Source organism: Diaphorina citri, unplaced genomic scaffold (assembly GCF_000475195.1).
Source record: "Diaphorina citri unplaced genomic scaffold, Diaci psyllid genome assembly version 1.1 scaffold172, whole genome shotgun sequence".
NCBI lineage: Eukaryota > Metazoa > Arthropoda > Insecta > Hemiptera > Psyllidae > Diaphorina > Diaphorina citri.
The window spans coordinates 209,358-224,650 of NW_007377609.1; the positions used below are offsets into that span (position 1 = coordinate 209,358).

A 15,293-nucleotide genomic window follows, 5' to 3' on the forward strand; every position below is an offset into this window, starting at 1 on the left:
TGCGTTTTTTTTTTTTTTTTTTTTTTTTTAAAGAGCAAAAAACTCTCGAGTGGAAGGTAACCACTTAGCGAGGTTAACGTTAGAGGCGTTCTCTACCAGCTAACCCTTAGAACTCCATTATTATGTGGTCAAATTCTCAAATGAATGAAGATAAAATTCCATTCCTCGGCTGGGATCGAACCCACGCCCTCCTGTTTACCAAAAGTGTCCCTGAGGAGAGATGTACGCTTCGGGAGTTATCCTGAGCCAAAATTTCGCAGTGCGAAACTTTTTTTTTTAACCATTAGCCTATTTATAACCAAGTGCAAAAAAAAAACTCTAAAAGGCCCGTCGCATATTGGAAGTGTAGTCATCTCAAAAACCAAACCTATGAAAATGATAGAAGGCTCTCTGTCATTTTCATAGGGCTAGTTTTTCAGGCGACTATGCTTGCAATGTGCGGCAGGCCTTATTCCTACTTTTTTCCTACGTGATACACATTGTCAACTTCTTACCATTGTCTGCACATCAATGCTTCTTATGTTCTTACCTATGAAAGTAACATTATCTGCACACCAATGGTTCTTACCTATAAAAGTGACATTTTCGGACGCCTGATATTGAACCTGTAGACTTCGCGAGAGGAAGATGATGTTCTGTACAAACTCAACATACTTGATAAGTCTAGTTTTTCAGGCGACTATGCTTGCAATGTGCGGCGGGCCTTATTCCTACTCCTTTCCTACGTGATACACATTGTCAACTTCTTACCATTGTCTGCACATCAATGCTTCTTATGTTCTTACCTATGAAAGTGACATTATCTGCCCATCAATGCTTCTTACCTATGAAAGTGACATTTTCGGACGCCTGATATTGAACCTGTAGACTTCGCGAGAGGAAGATGATGTTCTGTACGAACTCAACATACTTGATAAGGGCACAGGTGGCGGAGAGAGCGTAGAACTTGTGAAGAACCAGGAGCAGAACGTTGTTGTACTCGGGCAGGCAGGTTTTACGAATGTAGTCCAGCCCTGAAGGAGAAAAAAGAACAAGCTAGAAGACGTTAAACAGAGAGTAGACTAGCGTCTGGCTGTGCGACTGTAAACAGGGAAAAGAACAGCTAACCCTAAACCCTAACCAGCCTAGCTAGCTGATAGTTTCAAAGGGTTCTTTCTGCTTGAAAAGAACAAGCACAAGTCCTCACAATTACATAAAGGAAGATACATGATGTACTACCGATTGGTAACACTGTACAAGGGTCCAGTTTTTTTTTTTTAGATGACAGACTTTTAAGTACCTTGAGAATCGGAAAAGTAGCGCCGTAACACAGAGGTCAACTCGATATGCTCAAACTTGTCTTTAATTAGATTGAACAGCTTGTTGTACTCTACATTCTCGGTGATTGTGTTGGGCATTATAATCTGGGGGAAATCAAAGAGTACAGAGGGATTTTTTAGTACTTATCTTTAAGCAAGGTTTTTATTTATAAATAGAGCGCTAGGCCGCGGGTTCGATTCCCGCCTGGGGCGGATTTTATAAACACAAAATCACTGCTGTCGCTGGAGTGTGGGGGGATTATATCACGGTTGTTTGCTGGATAGGGGATGCCCTGTCTATTTTCACGAATGGCATCACGAAGGTTTTGTCTGTTTTGTTTTCCTGTAATATCTATTCCAGTACTCTTCCAGGAGCCATTTGCATACGGGTCGTCACGCATATTTATGTGATTACGTTCGATTGCGTTATCATTAAGTACGTTTACTTTATTGTTTTTACGGTTTTTCTCGATTTGGTTGGGGTCTGTATTTGAGAACAAATTAAGTGGCGGAAACTCTGGATTGTAGACGCTTACAGTGGCATCAATTGACTCGATCCAACCAGTCTGATCAACCTCGGAATTGCAGTCTTCGTTTCTGGTCTGAATAATTCGATTTTGATCCGTTTCAAACCAATTTGTTGGCGCGGGACCATACAGGGAATTGTTCTCGGTGGTGTGACTATGCCGGGAATTGTTCTCGTTGGTGTGACTGTACCGGGAACTGTTTTCATAGGTCTGGATAACTCGTTGTCGATTTTGATCCGTTTCAAACCAGTTGGTATTCGCGGGACTGTACCGGGAACTGTTCTCGTTGGTGTAACCATGCCGGGAACTGTTCTCGTTGGTGTAACTATGCCGGGAATTGTTCTCGTTGGTCTGACTGTACCGGGAACTGTTGTGGGCCCAGTCTGTATAATTTGTTGTCGGGGAATGCCGGGACGTTTCGTTCCTATAGAACCATGTCGATGTCGTATTGGGCGTGTATGGGGAAACATTAGGGGACTCACTACTCGAAATATCAGTAGGGGACGCAGCACTCGAACATCTTCTAGCCATGGTACGCTCTAGTCTCTTGTTACAGGCGACAACTTCGGAGTAGTAGTCCCCTGGTGTTGAATTCTGATGATAGTTCGACTTGGAATATGGGTTGATGTCTTGGGAAAGCTGGTCAGAGTGGGGGAACACTGAAGAGTCAGGAGTGAAATCATTTTGACCTCTAGGACAGAATGAGGAGCTGAACCACTACTCGAAATATCAGTAGGGGACGCAGCACTCGAACATCTTCTAGCCATGGTACGCGCTAGTCTCTTGTTACAGGCGACAACTTCGGAGTAGTAGTCCCCTGGTGTTGAATTCTGATGATAGTTTGACTTGGAATATGGGTTGGTGTCTTGGGAAAGCTGGTCAGAGTGGGGGAACACTGAAGAGTCAGGAGTGGAATCATTTTGACCTCTAGGACAGAATGAGGAGCTGAATGTCAAACTATTTTGACCCTTTGGCCAGAATGAAGACCCAGAAGTTAAATCAGGAGCTGAATGTCAAACTATTTTGACCCTTTGGCCAGAATGAAGACCCAGAAGTTAAATCATTTTGACTTTTTGAGCAGAATGAGGAGGTGGAGGTGACATCCTGACCGTTCTGTCTGCCCTTGGATGTGGAGGAAGAGGATGTTTCAAAGTGATGGTTACCACCATGTCTTGACTGAGAAGGTGTGAAGAAATTGTTGGATTCAAACATCTGCTCCGGGAAAGAGGAAGGACCTCTTTGGTGTATAGCTTTTGGTGTCAAGTCCTCCAAATGAACATCCTTACTGGTTGGGACAAATAACTGGTACTCGGGAGAATCTCTTTGGTGCATATTGTGATCTTTTTGGTGCATATTTTGATCTTTTTGGTGCATATTGTGATCTTTTTGGTGCATATTGTAATCTTTTTGGTTCATATTGTGATCTCTTTGGTGCATATTTTGATCTCTTTGGTGCATATTGTGATCTCTTTGGTGCATATTGTGATCTTTTTGGCATGTATTGTTATCCCTTTGGTGTGTATTTTGACCTATTTGATGCATGTGATCTCTTTCCAGTGCCAAGTCCACATTGGTGTAATTTTGTCTGGTATGGTTGACTGGTCCAGCTTCTGTTCGATCACACTGGAGTGGAATTGGTTGGCAGTCCTGCTTGGTTTGAGTGACATTGAGATGGGAGATGGGTTTCTTGACCTTTTTGGAGCCTGGTCGCACTGAAAATAAAATGAAAAATAAGAGAGCTTTTAAAAAAAAATCCATCTCCATGGTGTTTTTTTTCCCCTTAATCTACAAGTGTAAGGTCAAGTGTTTACTATATTGAGCAAAAACATGTAGCACAGGAAAACACACTGAACTTTTTATGTCTTGCACAAGTCAAAAGACGTTTATTGCCAGCAGGGGAGTGAGAGAGGGTTTCTTGCTCTTGCAAGCAGTGCCTATAATAATAGTGCTTATCTGTACTGCTCACATAGGACTGAAAAGTCTCTACTCCAGCAGTAGCCTACTAACTATTACTGTGGTCAAATTATATTGAGGATAAAATCCATACCTCGGCTGGGATTGAACCCACGTCCTCCTGTTTACCAGGCGAGCGCCTTGACCACTACACCACCGAGGTAAGTATAAAATCATGTTAGAGTAAAATACTTACATGTTTGATACACAAAACCTTCACTGGTCTTGGAGGCAAATTTTCTCTTCTTGCTATTTGCTGTCACTTGATAAGGTTTGATTTCCTTCACATTCATTTTTCTGTTCCTATTTCCGTTATCAGGTTATCACAAATATCACGATTCACGATATCATAATTATCATATCACGATATCACGAAATTAAAATAATAATAATAATAAATTGATAACGGTAATAGCACAGCCCACAGCCCTTAAGGGCCTCTTTTAGGCTTCACTTTCATCAAATCATCCAACTCCTCTCGTTGTCTAGAGATGTGTGACCTCCTTGAGAGAATCTGACAACACTGGAACAAATCTATCTGACAACACTGGACGCGACGAGTGCGACGTACGTTAAAACGTTACAAAACCATTTTTGAATTTGAAATTTTTTGTCAAAAATATAAATATTGAAAAAATCTTTTGTCTTCATCTTCAGTTTACACATTCTTCGACATTTCTACAATCTTCAATATCTTTTGCAAAGTTTCTATTCACAGTTATTAGTACCTACTAGAAGTTTATACTGTTGGAAGTACATTTTGTGATTGCACGTTTACATAGGCATTTCTTCCCCTGTTCAAGATGTGTATTTTTGTGCAAGTTGTATGAGAAAAATTTAGCTTCTACTTAAATAAAAATAACCCACAAACATATTTTATTAATCAAAAGGTAAGTAGACCCTTTGTTTTCTATTCTAACCCCAAACCTCAAGTCGATGACTCCAACCTTCACACTATCTTTCTCTCCTCACATCACATCTTTCTGGCCTATTCCAGAAAAAATTTTTTGTCAAAAATATTGAAAAAATCTTTTGTCTTCAGTTTACACATTCTTCGACATTTCAACAATCTTCAATATCTTTTGCAAAGTTTCTATTCATATTCACAGTTATTAGTACCTACCAGAAGTTTATACTGTTGGAAGTACAATTTGTGATTGCACGTTTACATAGGCATTTCTTCCCTTGTTCAAAATGTGTATTTTTGTGCAAGTTGTGTGAGAAAAATTTAGCTTCTACTTAAATAAAAATAACCCACAAACATATTTTATTAATTAAAAGGTAAGTAGACCCTTTGTTTTCCATTCTAACCCCAAACCTCAAGTCGATGACTCCAACCTTCACACTATCTTTCTCTCCTCACATCACATCTTTCTGGCCTATTCCAGAAAGCAACTTCCCATTCCCTAAATCCCCTCTCCACTGTGGACTCAGGTCATGGTTATGTACCGGGTTGGGTTAGGTTCAGACTTTTTGTTTCTACAGTTTAGCATGGGAGCGGTAACTTTTGCTAAGTTACCACTCCCATACCAAACTGTAGAAACGATATCCTGTCTCGGCTAGTCCAAACCCAACTCAACCCGGTACATAACCATGACCTTAAATGTATCGGAGCTGTCTGTTTGTTGTATAACCAACTTTGATGTTTTCTTCCAGGAATTTCAAAACCAATGGCAGAACTACCCTTAAATATGGGAGGACCATGGTAAGTCCCCAAACAAATCTTCTAAACACTAGAGGCCAAGGAAACAGTGAAGAAACTCAACAAATTAATCAAGGAGAAAACAATAATTATGATAGAAGCAATGATCAAGAAGAAAATGATAATTGTATCAATAATAATTACACTGTAGAAAAGGATTCAAAGAGCCAAAACAATATCAATGACCAAAATGAACACATCAGTGAGCTCAATATAAGTGAAAGTCATGAAAATAATGCCGAAATGGAAAACAGCGCAGTTTGATATTAGTGGATGAGTTGTGCAGAGGTAAGTGGGTAGTAATAATGGCACAAGCTCCGGCTTTTACGAATGGGTGTACCATTTGTTGACCATTTTTTTGATTGAGAGAATTGGTCTGAAAAACCAATAAATGCAAACTTCATCAATAAATAATAGACTCTTGAGTGGAAGGTAACCACTAGGCGAGGTTAAACCCGGAGGCGTTCTGTATCAACTAACCCTTAGAGCTCCATTATTATGTTGTCAAATACTCAAATAAATGAGAAATTCCATGCCTCAGCTGGGATCGAACCCCCGCCCTCCTGTTTACCAGGCGAGCGTCTTGACCACTACGCCCGCGCCACCGAGGCAGGTCAAAAATAGGGGTAAGTGGGTACCCCTATTTTTGTAACTTGGAATATCGTTTTCTGGGGATGTTTTATAAATGAGCTAGAGGGGGTAAACAGAACGAAGAAATTGCTTTTAAATCAAATTGTAATTCTGTTTTCAGGTACTTCCATTGACGAAGGTACAAGTCTGGCGTGGGCTATCTGTGAGAGTCTAATTCAAACCAAGGCGTTTGTATTCTTCACCACTCATTTCTTGCTCCTGGCACAGCTGGAAAATCTCTACTCTAATGTCACCAAGTGAGTACAGATGGGCCCTGAGGCATATTCCACCCATTTACTTTTAGGGGGCAGGGTTAGCCCAGTGGTAACGCGTTTGCTTGCCATACAGAAGGTCCTGGGTTTGAATCCCACAAAAAAGTACTCGTTTTTCGATTGCAAATATTGCAACAGGTTACTTTCTGCGTTTCTCGTCGTGTATTGTGTCTCTCCTTGCCCATTTGATGAGAGGCATACTACGGGATGGCCATGCTACGACACAGACCCCACGCGTCTAATGTCGTAGTTGTTTCGTTGCTACGAAATAAAAAGGCACTGAAACATTTTGAAATTATTAGAACTATTTCAATAATATATATAAAAAAACACCCAAACACAGGTTCTACTACTATTTGGTAGAACCTATATGGCTCTCTCTCCGCAGATTTCGAAACCTCTCAGAAGCTAGAGCTGGTGCTCAGTCAATCGAACAAGCTCAAGTCCAAATGCAATCTGTACGGCGTTCTAAACCATTGTGTCACTATGGGGGGACAGAGGAAACTCCGCTCTACCATACTTCAACCCTCATGTAACAGTCGAGTTATTAAACAGAGACTGGACTGTGTTAGTGAACTTATTGAAAATCCGAGGATACTATGCGAAATACAGGTAATTTCTGAACCTCAGTAGTGGTTGAAGTTGAACTTTGAATCTGAAGGTTGGTGGTTCGAGTCCAACCCTCGTGTAATAGTAGAGTTATTAAGCAGAGACTGGACTGTGTTAGTGAGCTTATTGAGAGTCCTAGGATACTGTGCGAAATACAGGTAATTTGGTTTTTGGCAAGCGGCTGGTGGGCAAAAACGGCCCGCTGCATTCCTCACTCAAAGGATATCCCTCGCTATTCAGCGGGGGAACTCGGCAGCGGTCATGGGAACTCTACTTAGAAGAAGTTCTTTATGTAATTTAGTTTTAAAGGAATACATTTAATTTCTGAACCTCAGTAGTGGAAGTTGGGTTTTGAATCTGAAGGTTGGTGGTTCGAGTCCAACCCTCGTGTAATAGTAGAGTTATTAAGCAGAGACTGGACTGTGTTAGTGAACTTATTGAGAGTCCTAGGATACTGTGCGAAATACAGGTAATTTCAGAGTACCTACCTAAATAACCTGAATTTCTTTCCCAAGTTTTTAGTATGTTTCAGATAAGGTGGCCATCCCCTTGAACGGATGGGCATTTTTGAACTTTGTAAAGTTCGAGAGATAAAGACCTATGGACCATATGATGGTCCTATTTAAAGTTGGTCTTTCCGGGCCCTGTGAAAATCGATCGATTCAAATCGATTTATCTCGGGATCTAGAAGTCGTAGAAGAAAAAGAAAAATTCCCTAGTTCCTCGTTTTTTTCTGCTCTTTGACTTTGAAACCTCACCTAAGTAAGCGCAACTGGTCTATTCGTACTGTTTCCTTTTATGCAATGAAAACTGCCCACCGAAATTGTGACATAATACCAAAGAAATTGCATTTATTTTTTTTTCCTCAGACGAGTCTGAAGAAATTCTCAGACATAGAACGTCTCCTGAGTCTCTGCTATGAGCCCACCTCCCTCAACAAAGACTCCAAGAAACATTTCGAGCAGCAAATCAACCTCACGCTTCTCCTCAAATCCGCCTTGGAGAGTCTGCCCCCTCTAATACAGACCCTGGCTGAGTGCCACCATCCCTTGTTCAAGAGCATGAAGGAAAATTTCTCAGATCCCAGGTAAGTACTTAAAAAAAAGTTTGATAGAGAGATTTAAATGACATTTTGATTTGCCAACGCTCACACTTAACTTACAATTTTCCTGGACTTAAAGTTGGCACGTAGGTACCTTAATGTTTGTTCTGGACCCGACCCGGCAGACCCGAAATGTCCAGAACAAACATTAAGGTACGTGCCAACTTTAAGTTAAGGAAAATCATAAGTTGATAGAGGGAACTGTAACATCTAAGGTCTTATCACCTACCTCCGTGGTGTAGTGGTCAAGGCGCTCGCCTGGTAAACAGAAGGGCGTGGGTTCAATCCCAGCCGAGGTATGGAATTTTATCCTCAATATAATTTGAGAATTTGACCACAATAATAGTAGTAGCCTACTGCTGGAGTAAAGGGACTTATCAGTCCTATGCGAGCAGTAAAAATAAGCACTATTATTATCATATAGGTAGGTACCTACGTAGGTAGTGTTTACATAAAGCGGAACTTTGAGCAGGGATGTTTGGTATGTGGAGATCATACTATTCATATTATTCTTCTCGATCGAAATAAATGTGCCAGCCTACTTAGCTTAGTTGGTAGTGCGTCTGCCTTGTAAGCGCTAGGCCGCGGGTTCGATTCCCGCCCAGGGCGGATTTTATCCTGATGGGATAATGTTCGTTCTCGGAAACGGCTGGCTTTCTCCTATCCTGTCTTCCTTCTCTCTTCGAATTCGGGACGATAAGACCATAGCAGTTACAGTTCACTCTGTCAAACCCCTTAAAAAAAATGTACATGTACGAAAAAGTAACTACTTGAATAAGTGCATGATAAAAAAAAATGGAATGAAAATATCTAAATTTGAAAATAGGTATAAGTACCTAAGCTGATATTGAAAAATAGTGATAACAAAATGCGTAGATAGGTACCTATTCGATCTATTTGAGCCCCTAACCCAAATCCCTATGGTAATAAGCCCACAGCGCGTCGTACGATATTGGTAGATGACGTCATCACAGGAGTACAGTGTTGTCGCTAGGTATGATATCGGCGGGCTTGAGACTCTCATGTTCCGAGACCGGCTTCCTCAATATTTAACCTCACCAAAATATGTGTAAATTTCATGATTAGACTTTTTTGTATTACTTTTTTTTTTTCGCAGATTCAAATCCATTCTAGCTCTCATTGACGACACAATACGCACAGACGCTGCCCCAGTCAAAGGCTATGCCAGCTCTCAAATGCAACGCTGCTTTGCCGTTAAGGAGAACATTAATAGCTTGCTCGATGTGGCCCGTACTGTGTATTCGGAGATAGTGGACGATATTTACAGTAAGTAAAAAACCACGCTCATGTGGTCTGTGTCGTAGCATGTCCATCCCGTAGTATGTCCCTCATCAGGCGATAAGAGATATAATACTTCCCATTTAGGTGCTGGGTCAACACGAGAACACCAGAAAGTAACCCGTTGAAATATTTGTGTGGGTATCACACTAGGCCTGCACTCCGGAGGTCCCGGGGTTCGATTCCTGACGGAGTCGAATTTTTTCGGCTCTGTGCTTGGAATTCGGGGTGCACTCAGCCTCCAAAGAGGACAAGTGAGTAGCTATCGAGTAACGACCAGGGGCGGCATTACCAGCGTAAATTGATAATATGAGTAGATGAAAATTAATAGGGAAGGAGGCACTTGGTAATACTGTGATACCCACAAAAGTTGTGAAGAAATTCTTTACCACAAAGATTTATGATTTTTTTTTTTTTTTTTTTTTTTTTTTTTTTTTTCCCAGCCTAGAGTTAGCTTGGTTGGTAGCGCTTCTGCGTTGTAAGCGCTAGGTCGCGGGTCCGATTCCCGCCCAGGGCGGATTTTATCCTGAAGGGATAAGGTTCGTTCTCGGAACGGCTGGCTTTCTCCTATCCTGTCTTCTCTCTTCGATCTCGGGACAATAAGAAAAACGATTTGATTAGATTCTATTCTATTGCAGACAAAGCCCGCGAGATGTCGCAGGAGTACGACTTGCCCCTGCGCGTATGCAACTCGTCATCTCGCGCCTTCCATCTCTCGTACGCAACACGCAAGACATTTAAACTGGCCGATTTACCGCCCCTGTTTATCAATGTTCAGCTGAACAAGTCACGCACTCTGGTTACTATGACAACGGAGGAGATTATCTTCATGAATCAGCGAATCAAATCCGCGCTCGATGAAGTTCATAGCATGACCAATTTGTGAGTAAAAGATTGTAGTATGACTGCCAGCCTAGTTAGGTTGGTTGGTAGCGCGTCTGCCTTATAAGTGCTAGGTCACGGGTTCGATTCCCGCCCGGGGCGGATTTTATCCTGAACGGATAATGTTCGTTCTCGGAATGGCTGACTTTCTTCTATCCTGACTTCCTTTTTTCTTCGCTTTCGGGACGATAAGACCTTAGCACGCCAGCCTAGTTAGGTTGGTTGGTAGTGCGTCTGCCTTGTAAGCGCTAGGTCACGGGTTCGATTCCCGCCCGGGGCGGATTTTATCCTGAACGGATAATGTTCGTTCTCGGAAAGGCTGACTTTCTTCTATCCTGACTTCCTTCTCTCTTCGCTTCCGGGAAGATAAGACCGTAGCAGTTACAGTTCTCTCAGAGGTTTCATACTCTGTAAAAAAAAAAAAAAAAAAAAAAAAAGACAAATATGCGGATGGGTGACCATTAATTAAACTCCTGTCATATGTCAATTGATTCTTATGCTTTCTGTTCTGTCGTCCAGGATTATTCGGGATTTACTGAAGAAGGCTCATGAACACATGTCCTGTATTTACAAGCTATGCGAGCATATAGCTGAACTGGATCTTATCGTATCCTTAGCTCAAGTGAGTTTTCTTTCTTTCTTTTTTATCCTTAGCTCACCTAAGTAAGTAATGTTTGATAGATTCAAATAAACCATCACACTCCTCGGGACTTGAATTTTCGGCCCAAGTCGATCAAACTTCCCTGGCCTGAAGCTCGAGAAATGTATGGTTCGGCCTCTCATTTTCGGGACACAAGTTTGAAAAGAGCCCAAAATATTATTGGAAAACTTTGAACTACATCTTTCTGACTCCTAATGAGCTCTCGTGACGTGATGGTAATGTGTCTCTATGTCTCTACCTTTAACTTTATATTAACCTCTTTTAGGTGAGTTCCAGTAACAACTACGTGCAACCAAGTTTCGGTTCCAAAATGAACGTCAAGAATGCACGCCATCCGCTCCTGGATTTCGTTCTTCCCTCAGAACCTGTAGCAAACGATATCCTATGCACCAGATGGAAAAACTTCCATATTATAACAGGTAAGTTTTAAGTATGCCAGGCCAGTTAGCTTGTAAGCGGTAGGCCGCGTGTTCGATTCCAGCCCGGGGCGAATTCTAACCTGAACGGATAAGGTTCGTTCTCGGAACGGCTGGCTTTCTCCTATCCTGTCCTTTTTCCCTCTTTGGTGTCGGGACAATATGACCTTAGCAGTTCCCTCTATTGTTCCCTGTATGAAACCTCTTGAAAAAGAAGAAGAAGAAGAAAGAGTCAGTGCTCTTAACCACTGAGCCATACAACTACTCAGCTAGCTGAATTTCTAATGATCTATCACATTTAACTCTATCCCTCCCCCCCAGGTCCCAATATGTCCGGTAAAAGCGTCTACATCAAGCAAGTGGCGCTGCTTCAGATCATGGCTCAGGTGGGCTGCTAGTCTAGCTGAATTCCGACTGGCTGATCATATCTATGTATATTCCCCCTCAGGTCCCAATATGTCCGGTAAAAGCGTCTACATCAAGCAAGTAGCGCTGCTTCAGATCATGGCTCAGGTGGGCTGCTAGTCTAGCTGAATTCCGACTGACTGATCATATCTATGTATATTCCCCCTCAGGTCCCAATATGTCCGGTAAAAGCGTCTACATCAAGCAAATAGCGCTGCTTCAGATCATGGCTCAGGTGGGCTGCTCGTTTAGCTGAATTCCGACTGACTGATCATATCTATGTATATTCCCCCTCAGGTCCCAATATGTCCGGTAAAAGCGTCTACATCAAGCAAGTAGCGCTGCTTCAGATCATGGCTCAGGTGGGCTGCTATGTGCCCGCTAGTCTAGCTGAATTCCGACTGGCCGATCATATCTATACACGTATCGGGTTCAATGATAGCATTGAATGCAATGCCTCGACGTTTGCCCTGGAGATGAAGGAAATAGCGCACATTATTCAGTTCCTCACGCCACGCAGTTTGATATTGGTGGACGAGTTGTGCAGAGGTAAGTGGGTAGTAATAATGGCACAAGCACCGGCTTTTATGAAATGGGTATATATACCATTTGTTGACTATTTTTTTTTGATTGAGATAATTGGTCTGAAAAACCAACAAATGCAAACTTCATAAATAAATAATAGACTCTTGAGTGGAAGGTAACCACTAGGCGAGGTTAAACCCGGAGGCGTTCTGTATCAACTAACCCTTAGAGCTCCATTATTATGTTGTCAAATTCTCAAATAAATGAGAAATTCGATGCCTCAGCTGGGATCGAACCCCCGCCCTCCTGTTTACCAGGCGAGCGTCTTGACCACTACGCCCGCACCACCGAGCAGGTCAAAAATAGGGGTAAGTGGGTATCCCTATTTTTGTAACTTGGAATATCGTTTTCTGGGGATGTTTTAAAAATGAACTAGAGGGGGTAAACAGAACGAAGAAATTGCTTTTAAATCAAATTGTAATTCTGTTTTGAGGTACTTCCATTGACGAAGGTACAAGTCTGGCGTGGGCTATCTGTGAGAGTCTAATTCAAACCAAGGCGTTCGTATTCTTCACCACTCACTTCTTGCTCCTGGCACAGCTGGAAAATCTCTACTCTAATGTCACCAAGTGAGTACAGCCTGGCCCTGGGGCATATTCCATAACCCATTTACTTTTAGGGGGCAGGGTTAGCCCAGTGGTAACGCGTTTGCTTGCCATACAGAAGGTCCCGGGTTCGAATCCCACCATCAACTAAAATTTTCAAAGTCGATTTTTTTGAAATCTACTCAATGGATTTTTTTTTTTCTTTTTTTTTATTTCATTGTGTAATATTTTAGATCATAATAAACCCAACAAGTCTTACTCAACCACCCTGTATTTGTGTTACAGGCCACATTCCATACTCCATTCACATTGAGGGGTATGACACCAGAGGGTTGCTCCTCAGTATTATTCCCACGTATATTTGGAAACTCTGTGGCAAGTGAGCTTCTGTACACTGGTCGCAAGCTAAATGCTCAGGAAGCGCTTCAGTATGGTTTTGTATCCGGAGTGTTCACCACTGAGGAAATAGAGAGAGATTTGTGGCCTCGAATTCATGCCTGGGCTAAACTCTCGTCGTGTATTGTGTCTCTCCTTGCCCATCTGATGAGAGGCATACTACGGGATGGCCATGCTACGACACAGACCACACGCGTCTAATGTCGTAGTTGTTTCGTTGCTACGAAATAAAAAGGCACTGAAACACTCATCTTTCCCCTAAAGGAGCTTTTCCAATATGGTTTCTCTTCTTTCAGCTATCACTTGGAAGCCAAATACAAGGACTCGGATCAGAAGTCGGGTGTAGTGTACACTCACAAGCTACTACCGGGAGTTACCTGTATTGAACATTATGGTCTGAAGCTGGCGGAGAAAACCGGACTCCCGCGATCCATTATTGGGGAAGCACAAACCTTGGCGGCTAGATTGTTACGAGAGAAACAGGTGAGAAGCAATGTGCAGACACAAACCTTTCGGGAATTTTGTGAGGACAAACTTAAAGAAACAAAGTCGTCGGGTTGAAATAATTATGTAACTTAGATACCTTATTTTTAATACCAAAACAAACTGTAAATAAATAATTGAATCTGAGTCACACAAAAGTTTGATTTCAATCAAACTAAATAAGAGCAATGTGCAGACACAAACCTTTCGGGAATTTTGTGAGGACAAACTTAAAGAAACAAAGTCGTCGGGTTGAAATAATTATGTAACTTGGATTAAAAGTCTCTTTGTTTATTTAACAAAGTGTTGAAGCGCTTTAAGGAAAAAAAAAGACACGTTACTTAGGCTAGTTAGCTTGGAGAATAGTGCTCCTGTCTTGTGTACGCTATGTAGCGGGTTCGATTCCCCCGGGGCGGATTTTATCCTGAACGGATAAGTTTTGTTCCCGGAAGGCTTTCTCCTATCCTGTCTTCCTTCTTCGCTTTCTGGACGATAAGACCTTAGTAGTTACAGTTCCCTCCATCAAACCTCTTTAAAAAAAATCTTCTGCTTTCATTTTCAGACTGATTTGGATCGCGAACTGACGGAAAAGGCCGACAACACAAACGAAGAGCTTATAGTCAAACTATTGGATCACTATGAGAACGGAACTCTGAACATAGACACTGTCAGAACCATACTAGGACCGTTCCAAGAACACGCTAATGTCCAAAGCTTAGAGGACTTTGAAGACCGGGATGCTAGTGAACTTGGACAAGATGATGGAAACAGTGAAGAAAGAATCCAAAGAAATATTGAATTCGACAGTAATAGTGGTACAAGAGATGATGAACAAGATGATGAAAAAGACAAAATGATGGAAACAGTGAAGAAAGAATCCAAAGAAATATTGAATTCGACAGTAATAGTGGTACAAGAGATGATGAACAAGATGATGAAAACAGTAAAGAAAAAATGCAAAGAAATCGTGAATACAACACTAACAGTGGTGAAAGAAATGAGGAATCCCAGTACAATAGTAATAATGTTGAATGTAATGATATTAATGGAGATAGTGATCAAGAAGAGAGAATCCATAGTAAATATGGCGACTATACAAACAGTGGTTCAAGAGATGTTGATGACGACCAATATAATGATAATGATGAAGAGGAAAATGAACAAGAACCCAACAGTGAAGAGAGAATTGATAGTAACTATACCGACAACAATACAAACAGTCATCCAAGAAATAGAAACCATACTGACTACGTTAATAGAAGCCATGGTGACAACAATACAAGAAGAAATGCTCAAAAAGAAAATGAACAACCCAACAGAGAAGAGAGAATGGAAAGTAACTATGTCGAAAACCAGACAAACCGTAATCCAAGAAATTATGATGATGACAACCAATATAATAGACACAATATGGAATATGTTAATAGAAGCAATGATCGCGAAGTTAATGAACAAGAGCTGAACAGTAAGGATACCTTATTTTTAATACCAAAACAAACTGTAAATAAATAATTGAATCTGAGTCACA

At 41.5% G+C, this 15,293-nt stretch overlaps 1 protein-coding gene across 1 annotated transcript in view; it reads left to right on the forward strand.

Annotated features, from left to right (window-relative positions):
• Positions 1-15,227, forward strand: part of LOC103505418 (mutS protein homolog 4) — a 20,689-nt gene extending 5,462 nt beyond the window's left edge. The window contains exons 5-17 of the mRNA XM_026820747.1: positions 878-991; positions 6,232-6,367; positions 6,415-6,422; positions 6,771-6,994; positions 7,861-8,078; positions 9,211-9,380; positions 10,031-10,274; positions 10,794-10,896; positions 11,201-11,354; positions 12,054-12,305; positions 12,775-12,910; positions 13,579-13,765; positions 14,328-15,227. Of these exons, the coding sequence (XP_026676548.1) occupies positions 878-991; positions 6,232-6,367; positions 6,415-6,422; positions 6,771-6,994; positions 7,861-8,078; positions 9,211-9,380; positions 10,031-10,274; positions 10,794-10,896; positions 11,201-11,354; positions 12,054-12,305; positions 12,775-12,910; positions 13,579-13,765; positions 14,328-15,227 (2,846 nt within the window). The remainder of the gene's footprint in view (positions 1-877; positions 992-6,231; positions 6,368-6,414; positions 6,423-6,770; positions 6,995-7,860; positions 8,079-9,210; positions 9,381-10,030; positions 10,275-10,793; positions 10,897-11,200; positions 11,355-12,053; positions 12,306-12,774; positions 12,911-13,578; positions 13,766-14,327) is intronic.
• The last annotated feature ends 66 nt before the right edge of the window (positions 15,228-15,293 follow it).